Below are 14,768 nucleotides of genomic sequence, written 5' to 3' on the forward strand. Positions count from 1 at the left end.
TTCACAATGCAAGTTACTCATTCTGACTAGTGCAAACTTGGTTCAAGTTCACCTCTACATTGGCTTTTTCAAATGCAAGTTGTAATATTGCGTTTATGTTGTGGAAAAAGTTAATGTCAGATATATAGGATGTTTGTGAGTTAGGTAATTAATTCGTTTGGAAAGTTAATTGTACAGGTGTTCAGCTCCTTCAGATCATGCAGCTTAAATAGGGAAATCCCTAACATAGTACGACTGGATTATTTCAGTCAAATCTTTCATTCTTTTTTTCTTTATTTCTTTCCTGCTTTCTTTTTTCCTCCTCCTCTCTCTCTTTCTTTTTCCTTTCTTCCTTCATTAATAATCTTTTGAGTATTGCTATATTGTGTCTTTTTCGTCTCATCTTCATTATAGTTGACAAAATCTTTTTCATCAGTAATTATGTTGATGAGATTAACAATAGGTGTCAAAAACATTCCAGCACATTTTTCAAACATTCGGAGGTGATTTTAAGCACTGGCCTACAGTGTCATTGTTTTCCTCTGTGTCTCTGACTCTGGAGTGTTGTTTTGTAGGGGTGATTATGAGTTTGAAGGATCAGCTATTGTGTACTGTCCCTCTAAGAAGGAGGCGGAGCGTGTGACAGCAGCTCTGTGCAAACTGGGCATCACATGTGGAGTTTATCACGCTGGTCTGAGTATCAAACAGAGGAGAGAGACACAGCACCAATTCATGAGAGATGACATTCAGGTAAATGACACACTGCTTTTAACCCTGGGTCAAGTGACATTTCACACTTAACTGGGTTATCAAACTGTGCTCCAGAGCTCCGCTGTTTCGGTGCCAAAGGTGTACAGTGTGAAACGATGTGGTGTTAGAATGTTACACAGAGATGTTTAGCAACAGACAACCAATCAAAAAAGGCTCACTGATTACCTCATTAAATATCGCACGGTTTGTATAGTTGCAGAAACATTCACATGCTGTTTATGTTCTCCGTCTGAGGGAAACCGGTCAAACAGTGATGGCAAACACGATAAATGACGAAGAGACAGTATTCCTGTTTCAGAAGACTAAAGACAAACAGCTGATTTGCTTCATGATATTTTCCCAGAAGAGCAGCTCCATTGACAGGTTTCATGTCCATCGCGAGCTTAAATCATCCAATCATGGTTATTAACACCGCAAATATTTATATAAGAACGTTAATCCAGGGTCAAGTATGAACACTGTGAAACATGAAACAAGATAATGCCAGATTTCATTTACCCATGGTGTAGAATGACCTTTTGTCAACAATTTCAAGTGTGAAAAGTTCTGTGAAGTCCACTTTTTGTGTTAGTCATGATTATTGCACCAAAAATTTCACTCTGTCTCTCACCCTACAATTAAACAGAAAGATTTGGATGCTGTATCTGGAAGAGCTGTCCATGTAAATGACTGTAATGATTGGCTAGCCTGTTTTCTCACTGATTGACACTGCAGTTTCATTAAATGGTCTTTTATTACTAGAGAGTAGTTTTTAAAGTTACAGTAAGTTGTTAAAGTGCAGTGAACTCTCTTATTTCCAAAGATCAAGTAAAATCCTAATTAAATCAAACCCTTCAATGACACATGTTTAAATATCAGCAATACTGGTACTATGGCAGATGAGGTCATGTTTGTCACAGTGTTGTTTTCATTGGCAGTGTGTGGTGGCCACTGTGGCGTTCGGAATGGGCATTAATAAATCTGATATCAGGAAGGTGATTCATTATGGAGCTCCTAAAGAGATGGAGTCCTACTATCAGGAGATCGGCAGAGCTGGCAGAGACGGGCTGCCCAGTGCCTGTCATGTCTTATGGACGCCTAGTGATATGGCACTGAACCGGTGACAACCTTTCCTCATTTCATTCATCATTTCAACTAGCTTTACTTGCAGGATCTTGTGTGTGTGTAGCTTATTTAAAATGTGTCTGTGCTCTTATTTTTTTTTGCTAAAGATTTCTTCTAAACCAATCCAAATGTGAGCGCTTCAGAGATTACAGGATGAATATGATGTCTAAAATGGAGAAGTATCTGAATTCTACCAAGTGCAGACGAAAGTAGGTGAATCTCACAAAACCTGTGAAGATGTCTGGTCATGTTCCATCCCAAAATCAAAAGAAAGAAAGAAACCGTTTTACTTTTCATAACAACAATGAAGCCTATTTTTAGGACATTACGATTATTATTCAATTATAATTTTTTCATTGTGTGGAATTTTCAAGACAATTATACACTCCCAACACACGCACATATATATATATATATATATATATATATATATATATATATATATATATATATATATATATTACACCGATCAGCCACAACATTAAAACTACCTGCCAAATATCGTGTAGGTCCCCCTCTTGCCTCCAAACAGCTCTGACCCGTCGAGGCATGGACTCCACAAGACCTCTGAAGGTGTCCTGTGATATCTGGCACCAAGACATTAGCAGCAGATCCTTCAAGTCCTGTAAGTTATGAGGTGGGGCCTCCATGGATCGGACTTGTTGGTCCAGCACATCCCATAGATGCTCAGTCAAATTGAGATCTGCCGAATTTGGAGGCCAAGTCAACACTTTGAACTCTATGTCATGTTCCTCAAACCATTCCTGTACAATTTTTTGCAGTGTGGCAGGGCACATTATCCTGCTGAAAGAGGCCACGGCCATCAGGGAATACCGTTGCCATGAAGGGGTTTACGTGGTTTGCAACAATCTTTAGGTAGGTCGTACATGTCAAAGTAACAGCCACATGAATGCCAGGACCTAAGGTTTCCCATCAGAACATTGCCCAGAGCATCACACTGCCTCCGCCAGCCTGCCTTCTTCCCATGGTGCATCCTGCTGCCATCTAAACGACGCACACGCACCCGGCCGTCCACATTATCTAAAAGAAAACGTGATTCATCAGACCAGGCCACCTTCTTTCATTGCTCCATTGTCCAGTTATGACGCTCACGTGCCCAATTCACGTGCTTTTGGTGGTCAGCATGGGCACTCTGACCGGTCTGTGGCTACGGCTACGCAGCTCCATACGCAGCAAGCTGTGCATTCTGACACCTTTCTATCATGGTCATCATTAAGTTTTTCAGCAATTTGTGCTACAGTAACTCTTCTGTGGGATCGGACCAGACGGGCTAGCCTTTGCTCCCCACATGCATCAGTGAGCCTTGGTCACCAGTTGTCCTTCCTTGGACCACTTTTGGTAGGTACTAACCAGTGCATATCGGGAACACTTCACAAGACCTTCCGTTTTGGAGATGCTCTGACCCAGTCATCTAGCCATCACAATTTGGCCCTTGTTAAAGTCACTCAGATCCTTATGCTTGTCCATTTTTCCTGCTTCCAACACATGAAATTCAAGAAGTGACTGTTCACTTGCTGCCTAATATATCCCATCCCTTGACAGGTGCCATTGTAATGAGATAATAAATGTTTTTCACTTCACCTGTCAGTGGTTTTAATGTTGTGGCTGATCTGTGTGTGTGTATATATGTATATATAATGTAAACTCAGCAAGAAATGTCCCTTTTTCAGGACACTGTGTTTTATAGGTAATTTTGTAAAAATCCAAATAACTTTACAGATCTTAATTGTAAAGGGTTTAAATAATGTTTTCCATGCTTGTTCAGTGAACCATAAACAATTAATGAACATGCACCTGTAGAACGGTCATTAAGACACTAACAGCTTACAGACGGTAGGCAATTAAGGTCACATTTAGGACTAAAAACTTAGGACACTAAAGAGACCTTTCCACTGACTCTGAAAAACACCAAAAGAAAGATGCCAAGCGTCCCTGCTCATCTGTGTGAAAGTGCCTTAGGCATGAGGACTGCAGATGTGACCAGGGCAATACATTGCAATGTCCGTACTGTGAGACGCCTAAGACAGTGCTACAGGGAGACAGGAAGGACAGCTGATCATCCTCGCCGTGGCAGACCACGTGTAACATCACCTGCACAGGATTGGTACATCTGAATATCACACCTGCGGGACAGGTACAGGATGGCAACAACAACTGCCCGAGTTACACCAGGAATGCATAATCCCACCATCAGTGCTCAGACTGTCTGCAGTAGGCTGAGAGAGGCTGGACTGAGGGCTTGTAGGCCTGTTGTAAGACAGGTCCTTCCAGACATCACCGGCAACAACGTCGCCTATGGGCACAAACCCACCTTCGCTGGACCAAACAGGACTGGCAAAAAGTTCTCTTCACTGACGAGTCGCAGTTTTGTCTCACCAGGGGTGATGGTCGGACTCGCGTTTATCGTCGAAGGAATGAGCGTTACACCGAGGCCTGTACTCTGGAGCGGGATCAGTTTGGATGTGGAGGGTCCTCCATGGTCTGGGGCGGTGGGTCACAGCATCATCGCACTAAGCTTGTTGACATTGCAGGCATTCTCAACGCTGTACGTTACAGGGAAGACATCCTTCTCCCTCATGTGGTACCCTTCCTGCAGGCTCATCCTGATATGACCCTCCAGCATGACAATGCCACCAGCCATACTGCTCGTTCAGTGCTTGATTTCCTGCAAGACATGAATGTCAGTGTTCTGCCATGGCCAGCGAAGAGCCCGGATCTCAATCCAATTGAGCATGTCTGGGACCTGTTGTATCGGAGGGTGAGGGCTAGGGCCATTCCCCCCAGAAATGTCCGGGAACTTGCAAGTGCCTTGGTGGAAGAATGGGGTAACATCTCATAGCAAGAACTGGCAAATCTGGTGCAGTCCATGAGGAGGAGATGCACTGCAGTACTTAATGCAGCTGGTGGCCACACCAGATACTGACTGTTACTTTTGATTTTGTTCAGGGACACATTATTCCATTTGTTAGTCACATGTCTGTGAAACTTGTTCAGTTTATGTCTTAGTTGTTGAGTCTTTTTATGTTCATACGAATTTTTTAAAAAATTTACACGTTAAGTTTGCTTAAAGTAAAAGCAGTTGAAAGTGAGAGGACGTTTCTTTTTTTTTGCTGAGTGTGTTTGTGTGTGTGTGTGTGTGTATATGTGTGTGTGTGTGTGTATATATATACACACACACACACACACACACACACACACACACACACAGTGCATTCAGAAAGTATTCAGACCCCTTCATTTGTTTCAAGTTTTATGTTGCAGCCTTATGCTAAAATGCTTTAAATAATTTTTTTCACATCAATCTACATAAAGCAAAAAACTGATTTTTTATAACTTTGCAAATTTATTAAAAATAAAAAACTGAAATCACATTGACATAAGTATTCAGACCCTTTACTATGACACTTGAAATTTAGCTCAGATAAATCCCATTTCTCTTTATCATCTTTGAGATGTTCCTACACTTTGATTGGAATCCACCTGTGGCAAATTCAATTGATTGGACATGATTTGGAAAGTCACACACCTGTCTATATAAGGTCTCACAGCTGAAAATGCATATCAGCGCAAAAACAAAGCCATGAGGTCAAAGGAACTGCCTGCAGAGCTCAGAGACAGGATTGTGTCAAGGCACAGATCTGGGGAAGGCTACAAAAAATTTTCGGCTGCATTGAAGGTTCCCAAGAGCACAGTGGCCTCCATAATTCTTAAATGGAAGAAGTTTGGAACAACCAGGACTCTTCCGAAAGCTGGCTGCCGGGCCAAACTGAGCACTCAAGGGAGAAAGGCCTTGGTAAGAGAGATGACCAAGAACCGGATGGTCACTCTGGTTGAGCTCCAGAGATCATGTGTGGAGATGGGAGAAACTTGCAGAAGGACAACCATCACTGCAACACTCCACCGATCTGGGCTTTACGGCTGAGTGGCCAGACGGAAGCCTCTCCTCTGTGCAAGACACATGAAAAAGCACCTAAATGACTCCCAGACTGTGAGAAACAAGATTCTCTGGTCTGATGAAATGAAGATTGAACTGTTTGGCATATCTAGAGGAAACCAGGCACTGCTCATCACCTGTGCAATACCATCTCAACGGTGAGGCATGGTGGTGGTAGCATCATGCTGTGAGGATGTTTTTCAGCGGCAAGGACTGGGGGACTGGTCAGGGTTGAAGGAAAGCTGAACGCAGCAAAGTACAGAGATATCCTTAATGAAAACTTGGTCCAGAGCGCTCGGGACCTCAGACTGGGCCGAAGGTTCACCTTCCAACAGGACAATGATCCTAAGCACACAGCCAAGACAACACAAGAGTGGCTTAGGGACAACTCTGTGAATGTCCTTGAGTGGCCCAGCCAGAGCCCGGACTTTAACCCAATCGAACATCTCTGGAGAGACCTGAAAGTGGCTGTCCACCGACGGTCCCAATCCAACCTAACAAAGCTTGATAGGATCTGCAGAGAACAATGGCAGAAAATCCAGGTGTGGAAAGCTTGTTGCATCATACCCAAAAAGACTTGAGGCTGTAATTGCTGCCAAAGGTGCTTCAACTAAGTATTGAGTTAAGGGTCTGAATAATTATGTCAATGTGATATTTCAGCTTATTTTTAAGAAATTTGCAAAGTTATAAAAAAAATCTGGTTTTTGCTTTGTCATTATGTGGTACGGAGTGTAGATTGATGTGAATTATTATTTTATAAAGCATTTTAGCATAAGGCTACAACATAACAAAATGTGAAAAAAATGAAGGGGGTCTGAATACTTTGCGTGTGTGTGTGTGTATATGTATGTGTGTATATATATATATATATATATATGTATATGTATATATATATATATGTGTTATTAAAAAAATGCAAAGTTAATTAAAAGTAAAATAAACAGGTGCGTTACAGTAATAAGAATTCGATTTTTTTGCATCATAGTAATCAGAATTGGATGGAAAATGTTCTTAAATGTCCTTAAAATAATGTCATTTTCTCATATTACTTCTATCTTTTGATTTTGGCGTGATATTTTTTTACTTTTACAAACATTCACAATCCTCTGTTAGACAACATTTCTGTCATGTACATAGAGGTGTTAATGCTAATGATGCTAATCATGGTGAATTGTGTTGATTTGTGCAGGTTGATTTTGTCTCATTTTGAAGACAAGCGTCTGAGGAAAGTGACTGCTGGTATTCTGGGCAGCAGTCAGTGTTGTGATAACTGCAGATCAGGGTGAGTTCAGCTGCTCTCATACTGTGTTCTGAAAAGGGCTTTTCACACTTGAAAGTGTGAATTATCTTGTTGATGTTCGGGTTGAATATTTACTGTAAGAGGTCAGCAAAATTGATAGTGATGTTCACGTTTTAATAACTGCCTGTCCATCTGCCTAAATGTTGCCATGGAAGTTCATTCTGGTCATTTAAAGTCCTGTGAAATATACGAATCATTAACAAATAATGTTGTCTGAGGTGATAAAAATCTAGTTTAAAACACATATAAATGTAATCTTTGTGTCCGTGTTGGTTTCACACATTTTTGAAAAACATTTTATAGCATTTTGTAAAAAAATAATGGATTTAATGATGAATTGAATGGTGTAACCATCAAGTAAAAGGTGTTCAACTACTTTCCTTGCACCTTGAATACACACTTGGTTGCATTTTCAGGCAGGCCCAAAAAATATAGAAATGGTCAGCCATTGAGATTCCACATTGCCTCCAACAAAAGCCCAGCTCTGTGTGCCTATTTGCATAACTGTTAATTTAGGAGTGATAAAGAATCGCAATAGATTCTTCCTGTGCCTTACATATCTCTGTCCATTCTTCCTCTGTTATTTGGGAGTTTGACTCTTTCTCCCATTTTTGTTTAATGTACTTTGTTGAGTGATTCTTTGAGGCTTGTATACTTCCATACAGTCTTGAAACCAACTTTTTGTTGTCTTCTGTTTTGTATGCATTAGAAAATATAGTGATCAAGTTGTAGTAATTTGCCTCTATGCTTTTTACTTTTTTGTTGAAATAATCCCTAACTTGCAAATATCTGTAGAAGTCCCGTTTTTCTAGTCCAGATGTGTCTGATATGACCTGATAGCTCTGTAGTTGTCCATTTAAGGTGACTTAACAGTAAGACATAATACCTCTCCCAACCCACCTTGTGTCCTTCCTAGCAGGTCCAAATCCTGGGTCATATGCTACCCAGCTCAAGACCCCAACCTGTTTTTCCAGTTGTAATTTCCTCAAGACCCTGAACCACAACTTCACTGAGAATATGGTCCATTTATTTAATCTGTTATAACTCCTTTTGGCCTCACTTTTATTTCCTAATATTGACTGTATTGGTGGATCTATCTGTGTAATTTCCAGGGTCTTCCATTTAGATTCATAGTTTGGTTGACACCAGCATACAATTTCAATTGTGCAGCATAATAATAATCCTGTAGGCATGGTAGAGCTCTCCCTCCCATCTCTTTTACCAACTGCAGTGCCTTAAACCTTATGATAGGTCTTCTACTATTCCAGACGAACCTTGAAATCATCCCATCCCATTCGTTAAATTGTTTTTGGGGTACTTCCAGAGGCAATGATTGAAAAAGATAGCGTATCCATGGTAACATGTTCATTTTAATTATTTCTATTCGATTACTCATGTCTAATGGAAGCAAAGTCCATCTAGAAATGTCAGATTTTATCTCCTTGTTAATGGGTCTGTAGTTGCTGTCAAAGAGTTTTGATACGTCTTTATTTAAGTTTATTCTCAAGTATTTTATTGAGGGAGAGTTCCATTTAAAGTCATGTATCGTCTTGTATCTGGATGGGTGTAAAATTAGTGAGGGTTTGAGTTTTTTGGATATGTAATTTACACCGATCAGCCACAACATTAAAAGCACCTGCCAAATATTGTGTAGGTCCCCTTCGTGCCGCCAAAACAGTGCCAACCCGCATCTCAGAATAGCATTCTGAGATTCTATTCTTCTCACCACAATTGTACAGAGCAGTTATCGTAGACTTTGGCCAGACTGGTTCGAACTGACATTCTCTGTTGACCTCTCTCATCAACAAGGCATTTCTATCCACAGAACTGCCGCTCACAGGATGTTTTTTGTTTTTGGCACCATTCAGAGTAAATTCTAGAGACTGTTATGCGTGAAAATCCCAGGAGACCAGCAGTTACAGAAGTACTCAAACACGCCCATATGCCACCAACAATCATCCATGTGATTTATCTAATCAGCCAATCGTGTGACAGCAAAGCAGTGCATAAAATCACACAGATACAGTCAGGAGCTTCAGTTAATGTTCACATCAACCATCAGAATTGGGAAAAAATCCCAATCTCAGTGATTTGGACTGTGGCATGATTGTTGGTGCCAGATGGGCTGGTTTGAGTATTTCTGTAACTGATGATCTCCTGGGATTTTCATGCACAAAAGTCTCATAATACCTTTGTTTGGCAAACTTGATCCGTTTTCTTTATTTCCTCCTCATATATCAGATTTATGTCTTGTTTAACTTGGTTTTATCAAATCAATATTTGTGGGTTTTTCTGTTTGGTTTAATCTCGAAATTCTTCATTTCCTCTTGTAGATCTGATAATCTTTTCTGTTTTTTCTTTAGTTTTTCTTTTTTTTTTTCCATTAGACAGTGAGCGCAATAATTCTACCCCCAACTACAGCCTTTGCTGTGTCCCATAAAGTACTTAGAGACACTTCTCCATTGTCATTATATTGGAGATACATTTTAAATTCCTTCTGAATCTGCTTCTGTACCGCTATGTCATTTAAGATACACGTATTAAGTCTCTAGAGTGTTTTTCTGTTGATTATCTAAATGTAAAGTAAGGCATACTCCTGAGTGGTCAGATACATCCCTAGTCCCTATATTTCATTTTTTGATTCTATGTCTGTCTGCATTTTTGCATAAGTAATCAATTCTTTAGTACATAGAATGGCATGATGAATAATAGGTAAATTGTTTTTCGGCTGGATGAAACTCTCTCCACACATCAGTCATTCCCAATTCTTTAAGCATCCATTGAGCCATTGTGGCATTTGGATATTTCTTTTTGGATGGGTTAGTTGTATCCAATTTAGGTTGAAGTTGGACATTTAAATATCCACCACATATAAGGGTTCCATATGATTCCATGGCTATTAAATCAAATATTTTCTTAAAAGATGATTTGTTGCCCCCTTGTGGAGCATACACATTAAGTAATATTACTTCCTTATTATTTAATTTGCCCTTAACCAAGACATACAATTGAAGTCAGAAATTTACTACTTTGGGCATGACAAGTCATTTTTCCAACAATTGTTTGCAGACAGATTGTTTCACTTTTAATTGACTATATCACAATTACAATATGTCAAAAGTTTACATACAAGTTAACTGTGCCTTTAAGCAGCTTCGAAAATTCAATCATGTCAAGCCTTTAGAAAATTAGCCAGTTAGCTTCTGATAGGGGGTGTACTAAATTGGAGGTGTACCTGTGAATGTATTTTAAGGCCTACCTTCAAACTCAGTGCCTCTTTGCTTGACATCATGGGAAAATCGAAAGAAATCAGCCAAGACCTCAGAAACTCTTGTGGAAAAAAATTGTGGACCTCCACAACTCTGGTTCATCCTTGGGAGCAATTTCCAAATGCCTGAAGGTACCACGTTCATCTCTACAAACAATAGTATGCAAGTATAAACACCATGGAACCACGCAGCCATCATACCGCTCAGGAAGGAGACGCATTCTGTCTCCTAGAGATGAACGTAGTTTGGTGCGGAAAGTGAAAATCAATCCCAGAACAACAGCAAAGGACCTTGTGAAGATGCTGGAAGAAACAGGTAGACGTATCCATATCCACAGTAAAACGAGTCCTATATCGACATAACCTGAAAGGCTGCTCAGCAAGGAAGAAGCCACTGCTCCAAAACCGCCATACAAAAGCCAGAATACAGTTTGCATGTGCACATGGGACAAAGATCTTACTTTTTGGAGAAATGTCGTCTGGTCTAATGAAACAAAAATTTTACTGTTTGGCCATAATGACCATCATTATGTTTGGAGGAAAAGGGTGAGGCTTGCAAGCCAAAGAACACCATCCCAACCGTGAAGCATGGGGGTGCAGCATCATGTTGTGGGGGTGCTTTGCTGCAGGAGGGACTGGTGCACTTCACAAAATAGATGGCATCATGAAGAAGGAAATTTATGTGGATATATTGAAGCAACATCTCAAGACATCTGCCAGGAAGTTAAAGCTCAGTTGCAAATGGGTCTTCCAAATGGACAATGACCCCACGCATACCTCCAAAGTTGTGGCAAAATGGCTTAAAGTCAAGGTATTGGAGTGGCCATCACAAAGCCCTGACCTCAATCCGATAGAAAATTTGTGGGCAGGACTGAAAAAGCATGTGTGAGCAAGGAGGCCTACAAACCTGACTCAGTTACACTAGTTCTGTCTGGAGGAATGGGCCAAAATTCCAGCAACTTAATGTGAGAAGCTTGTGGAAGGCTACCCAAAACATTTGACCCAAGTTAAATAACTTAAAGGCAATGCTTCCAAATACTAACAAAGTGTATGTAAACTTCTGACCCACTGGGAATGTGATGAAAGAAATAAAAGCTGAAATAATTCTCTCTACCATTATTCTGACATTTCACATTCTTAAAATAAAGTAGTGATCCTAACTGACCTAAGACAGGGACAGGAATGTTTTCTATGATTAATTGTCAGGAATTGTGAAAAACTGAGTTTAAATGTATTTGACCTAAGGTGTATGTAAACTTCTGACTTCAACTGTATCTCCCCTCTTTGTTTTTGATTTCAGATATAAATTCACTGCATTAGGATAGCCACCCCACTCATGCGTCCAGATTTATGAGATTAATAATAGGTATTTTGAAAACCAAGTCCTTTCAATTTCTCATGTTCTGGAGGAGATCGATGGGTCTCCCACCAATAAATTACCTGCATCCTTTCTCGTTTCATCTTTGCGATGATTTTACTCCTTTTAATCGGGTTATGTAGCCCATTGAGCCCATCTTGTATTCCTGACAATGCATATGTTCGTTTCAACTCGTGTGTACATATGTAACATTACCCATGACAACCTAGTAAACATAGTAAACAGTGTAAATAGTCGTAATAAAATGAACACATTCCATGATGAAGAAAAAAAGAAACTTCCAAGTCCGAAGTTTAAATAAAACCTAAAACTGAGACGAAATTCTCACGTCCATCAAGGGCCTCCTATCAGTGCAAAAGTAAGTACTGTCTCGGGTATTCAATGCACTGTTAATTTCTAAACTGTTCCCATATGACCGGTTTAAAAATTCAACTTAGCAGGCTCAAGGAATAATATTCAGTCCCTGAGTAAGCTGATAGAAAATAAATAAACAGTATTATCCCCTTTACCTAAACAATATCACATCCACTCACATCCAAGTGTTATCACTGACATGTATCGTTGGTGTGCCGTTTGCCATAGCTAACATTAGCTTACTCAAAACTAGTCGGTTTAATAAAGTTTTAGGATCTGCATTGATATTTACATTTTCAGTCATTGGGTTGACCCGTTGTAGAGATGTATGGCTCCAGCCACTTACCTCTCGATCACTCTAGAGACAGTTAGCCTCCGATGCTTCACTCATCAGTATCAGATGGTCAGAGAGTCAGGCTCCTTGACATTTTCTAATGAAAATCTTTTCTTCTTCAAACCTTTAGCTGCTTCTGCCGTGCTCTCATAGATTTGAGTACCGCTGTCAAAAAACACTTTCAATTTGGCTGGATGTGGCGTTTGGAACCGAATCCCCTTGGATTTGAGCTCCTTCAGTATCCCCACGTGTGCCTTCCTTTTCTTCAATATCTCGGGAGGGTAATCTTGATTGAAATAAATCCTCTTCCCTTCGTAGTGGACTTCTTCCTTTTTTTTTTTTTTTTTTTTTTGCATGCTGTGTGCAGCACCTGTTCTTTCACTCTGAACTCAAGGAAGCAAAGCACCAGTGATCTGGGCGGTGCATCGACGGAGGCTTTGGAGCGAGTGCTCTATGGCAGCGCTGTATTCCGAGGGCCACGTCCATCAGCGCCAGGCCAAGCTCAGACTTTATAAGCCTTGTTACAAACTCTGGTAGGTAACTTCCCTCAGGGACTGCATAAACATGAAGTTTGTTCCGTCGTGAGCGAGCTTCTAAATTGGTTTACTTTGCTTGCAGAGCTTCTTGATTCTCCAGTGCATGAAAGAGTGCATCACTTGCCCCCATGTCCCATTTTTCGATATCGGCTATGCGTTGTTCTGCCTCCGTCACTCTGACTTTGGTGGTTTGCAGATCGCTTGTGAATTCTTTAAATTGATTTCTTCCCTAAACTCGTTCAGCCCCTTCCTCATATCATCGTGAAAAGAGAGTTGAAATTCTCCCATATACCTTATAAAATCCGCTCGGAGCGCTTGGATCTTATCGTGGATAGCCTGCATACCTGAGTTAGCTACTACTTCGTTAGCCTTCCCCGCATCGCCATTATTCTCACGTCCCTCTTCACTGCCATCAATGTCTTCGTCTGTTTCTCCTTTTTCATGCTTGGAGCCTGTTTTGCTTTTAATCTTTTTTTTGCTTTTCCCCTTCCATGTTAATTTTCAATACACTTTTTATTTCTTAAGTAATTTTCCAGAGGATTAAAATCGACCGGTTGGGAGAGGTTCTTTCAAGCAAGCATCTGCTTCAACGCTTCCTATTTTTAAAGTTTTCAAACCATGTTTTTCAAGGTAAAAAAATATTGTTTACATTTATCATGAATTTGTGAGTCACGAATATCAAGACGTTTTCTAAGGATTACTCCATTTAATCTGCCTTTTTATAAAAATGTCAAAATATCAAAAACATTTTTAACTTCACACACAGTCATTATGAGGGTCTAAAGTTTTTGTCATGACTATATGCCTATTTTTTTGTCACATGATTAATATGCCTACCTGCATGTTTGTTACACCTGACTTTGATCATTATTTAATGAATAATAATAATCAAACGAATAATAATATTTTAAAACAAAATGGTTGCACTGATTATCTTTTAAGAAATAATAATAACAGATTGTTTCAAAGTTATGTCAAAAATAAAAAATAAAAAAACATTTTCAGGACATTTACACCACTTAGACATTTTTTCCTTTAAGCCCCAGATATAAAACTGTGAGGGAATGAGATCACTGGGACAGGTAGGTTCAGGTCTCAGGTGAGCTTTTAATCACAAACTTAGGGATAACACAGTCACAACTGGCACAGTAACTTCTTCAGCTTCACAAACTCTTTAGCGTCACAGGCTCCTAGTCACAGCCTCTTAATCATCACAAAGTCTTTATCACAACTCTGTAGCGTCACGAACTCAGTAGCTTCACCGTGAGACTCTCGTGCCAGACTCTCTCTCTCTTCTGGCGGTGGTGTGGCTGTTTATATGCCGCTCTCCCCAAGCTCACTGGAATTAGAGACAGGTGTTGGACATAATTTAGCTCCGGTGTAAGCACCCTTACCGCTTTCTCTCTATCCGGACGGGCGCTCGACCACGCCCCCGCTGCCACAAAAACATATCAAAATGTCTTTTGAAAACATATTTATCATAATATAGGTTTATTCAAGTAACTGTTAGGTGTGAATTGCGTTTTTAATGTATTTTTGAATCATTTAATAGATACCTGGACAAAAAAATATTTACGTCACGTCATTGACCCATGCTTACAAAAATAATTATGTCTCTTCATTGCGCCAGTTTAAGCAGATTCAGTCATTGCTGTTCAACTTTGTTAATGTTTCCCTGAGATGTAAAGTAAACAGCGTGTAAAAGTTTCTGTGGCTGTTCAAAGTGCATAGAGGCAGTTTATGGTTGGTTGTTTGTTGCTAAAAAAAAACTTGCTAAAACATTCGTGCA

At 40.0% G+C, this 14,768-nt stretch overlaps 1 protein-coding gene across 2 annotated transcripts in view; it reads left to right on the forward strand.

Annotated features, from left to right (window-relative positions):
- Window positions 1-14,768, forward strand: part of LOC127432325 (bifunctional 3'-5' exonuclease/ATP-dependent helicase WRN-like) — a 71,389-nt gene that overhangs the window by 35,833 nt on the left and 20,788 nt on the right. For both annotated transcript variants that reach the window (XM_051683224.1, XM_051683226.1), the window contains exons 19-22: window positions 555-729; window positions 1,668-1,849; window positions 1,962-2,063; window positions 6,999-7,091. In XM_051683224.1, coding sequence (XP_051539184.1) covers window positions 555-729; window positions 1,668-1,849; window positions 1,962-2,063; window positions 6,999-7,091 — 552 coding nt within the window. The remainder of the gene's footprint in view (window positions 1-554; window positions 730-1,667; window positions 1,850-1,961; window positions 2,064-6,998; window positions 7,092-14,768) is intronic.

The sequence above is a fragment of the Myxocyprinus asiaticus genome, chromosome 42 (genome assembly GCF_019703515.2).
Source record: "Myxocyprinus asiaticus isolate MX2 ecotype Aquarium Trade chromosome 42, UBuf_Myxa_2, whole genome shotgun sequence".
Classification (NCBI taxonomy): Eukaryota; Metazoa; Chordata; class Actinopteri; order Cypriniformes; family Catostomidae; genus Myxocyprinus; species Myxocyprinus asiaticus.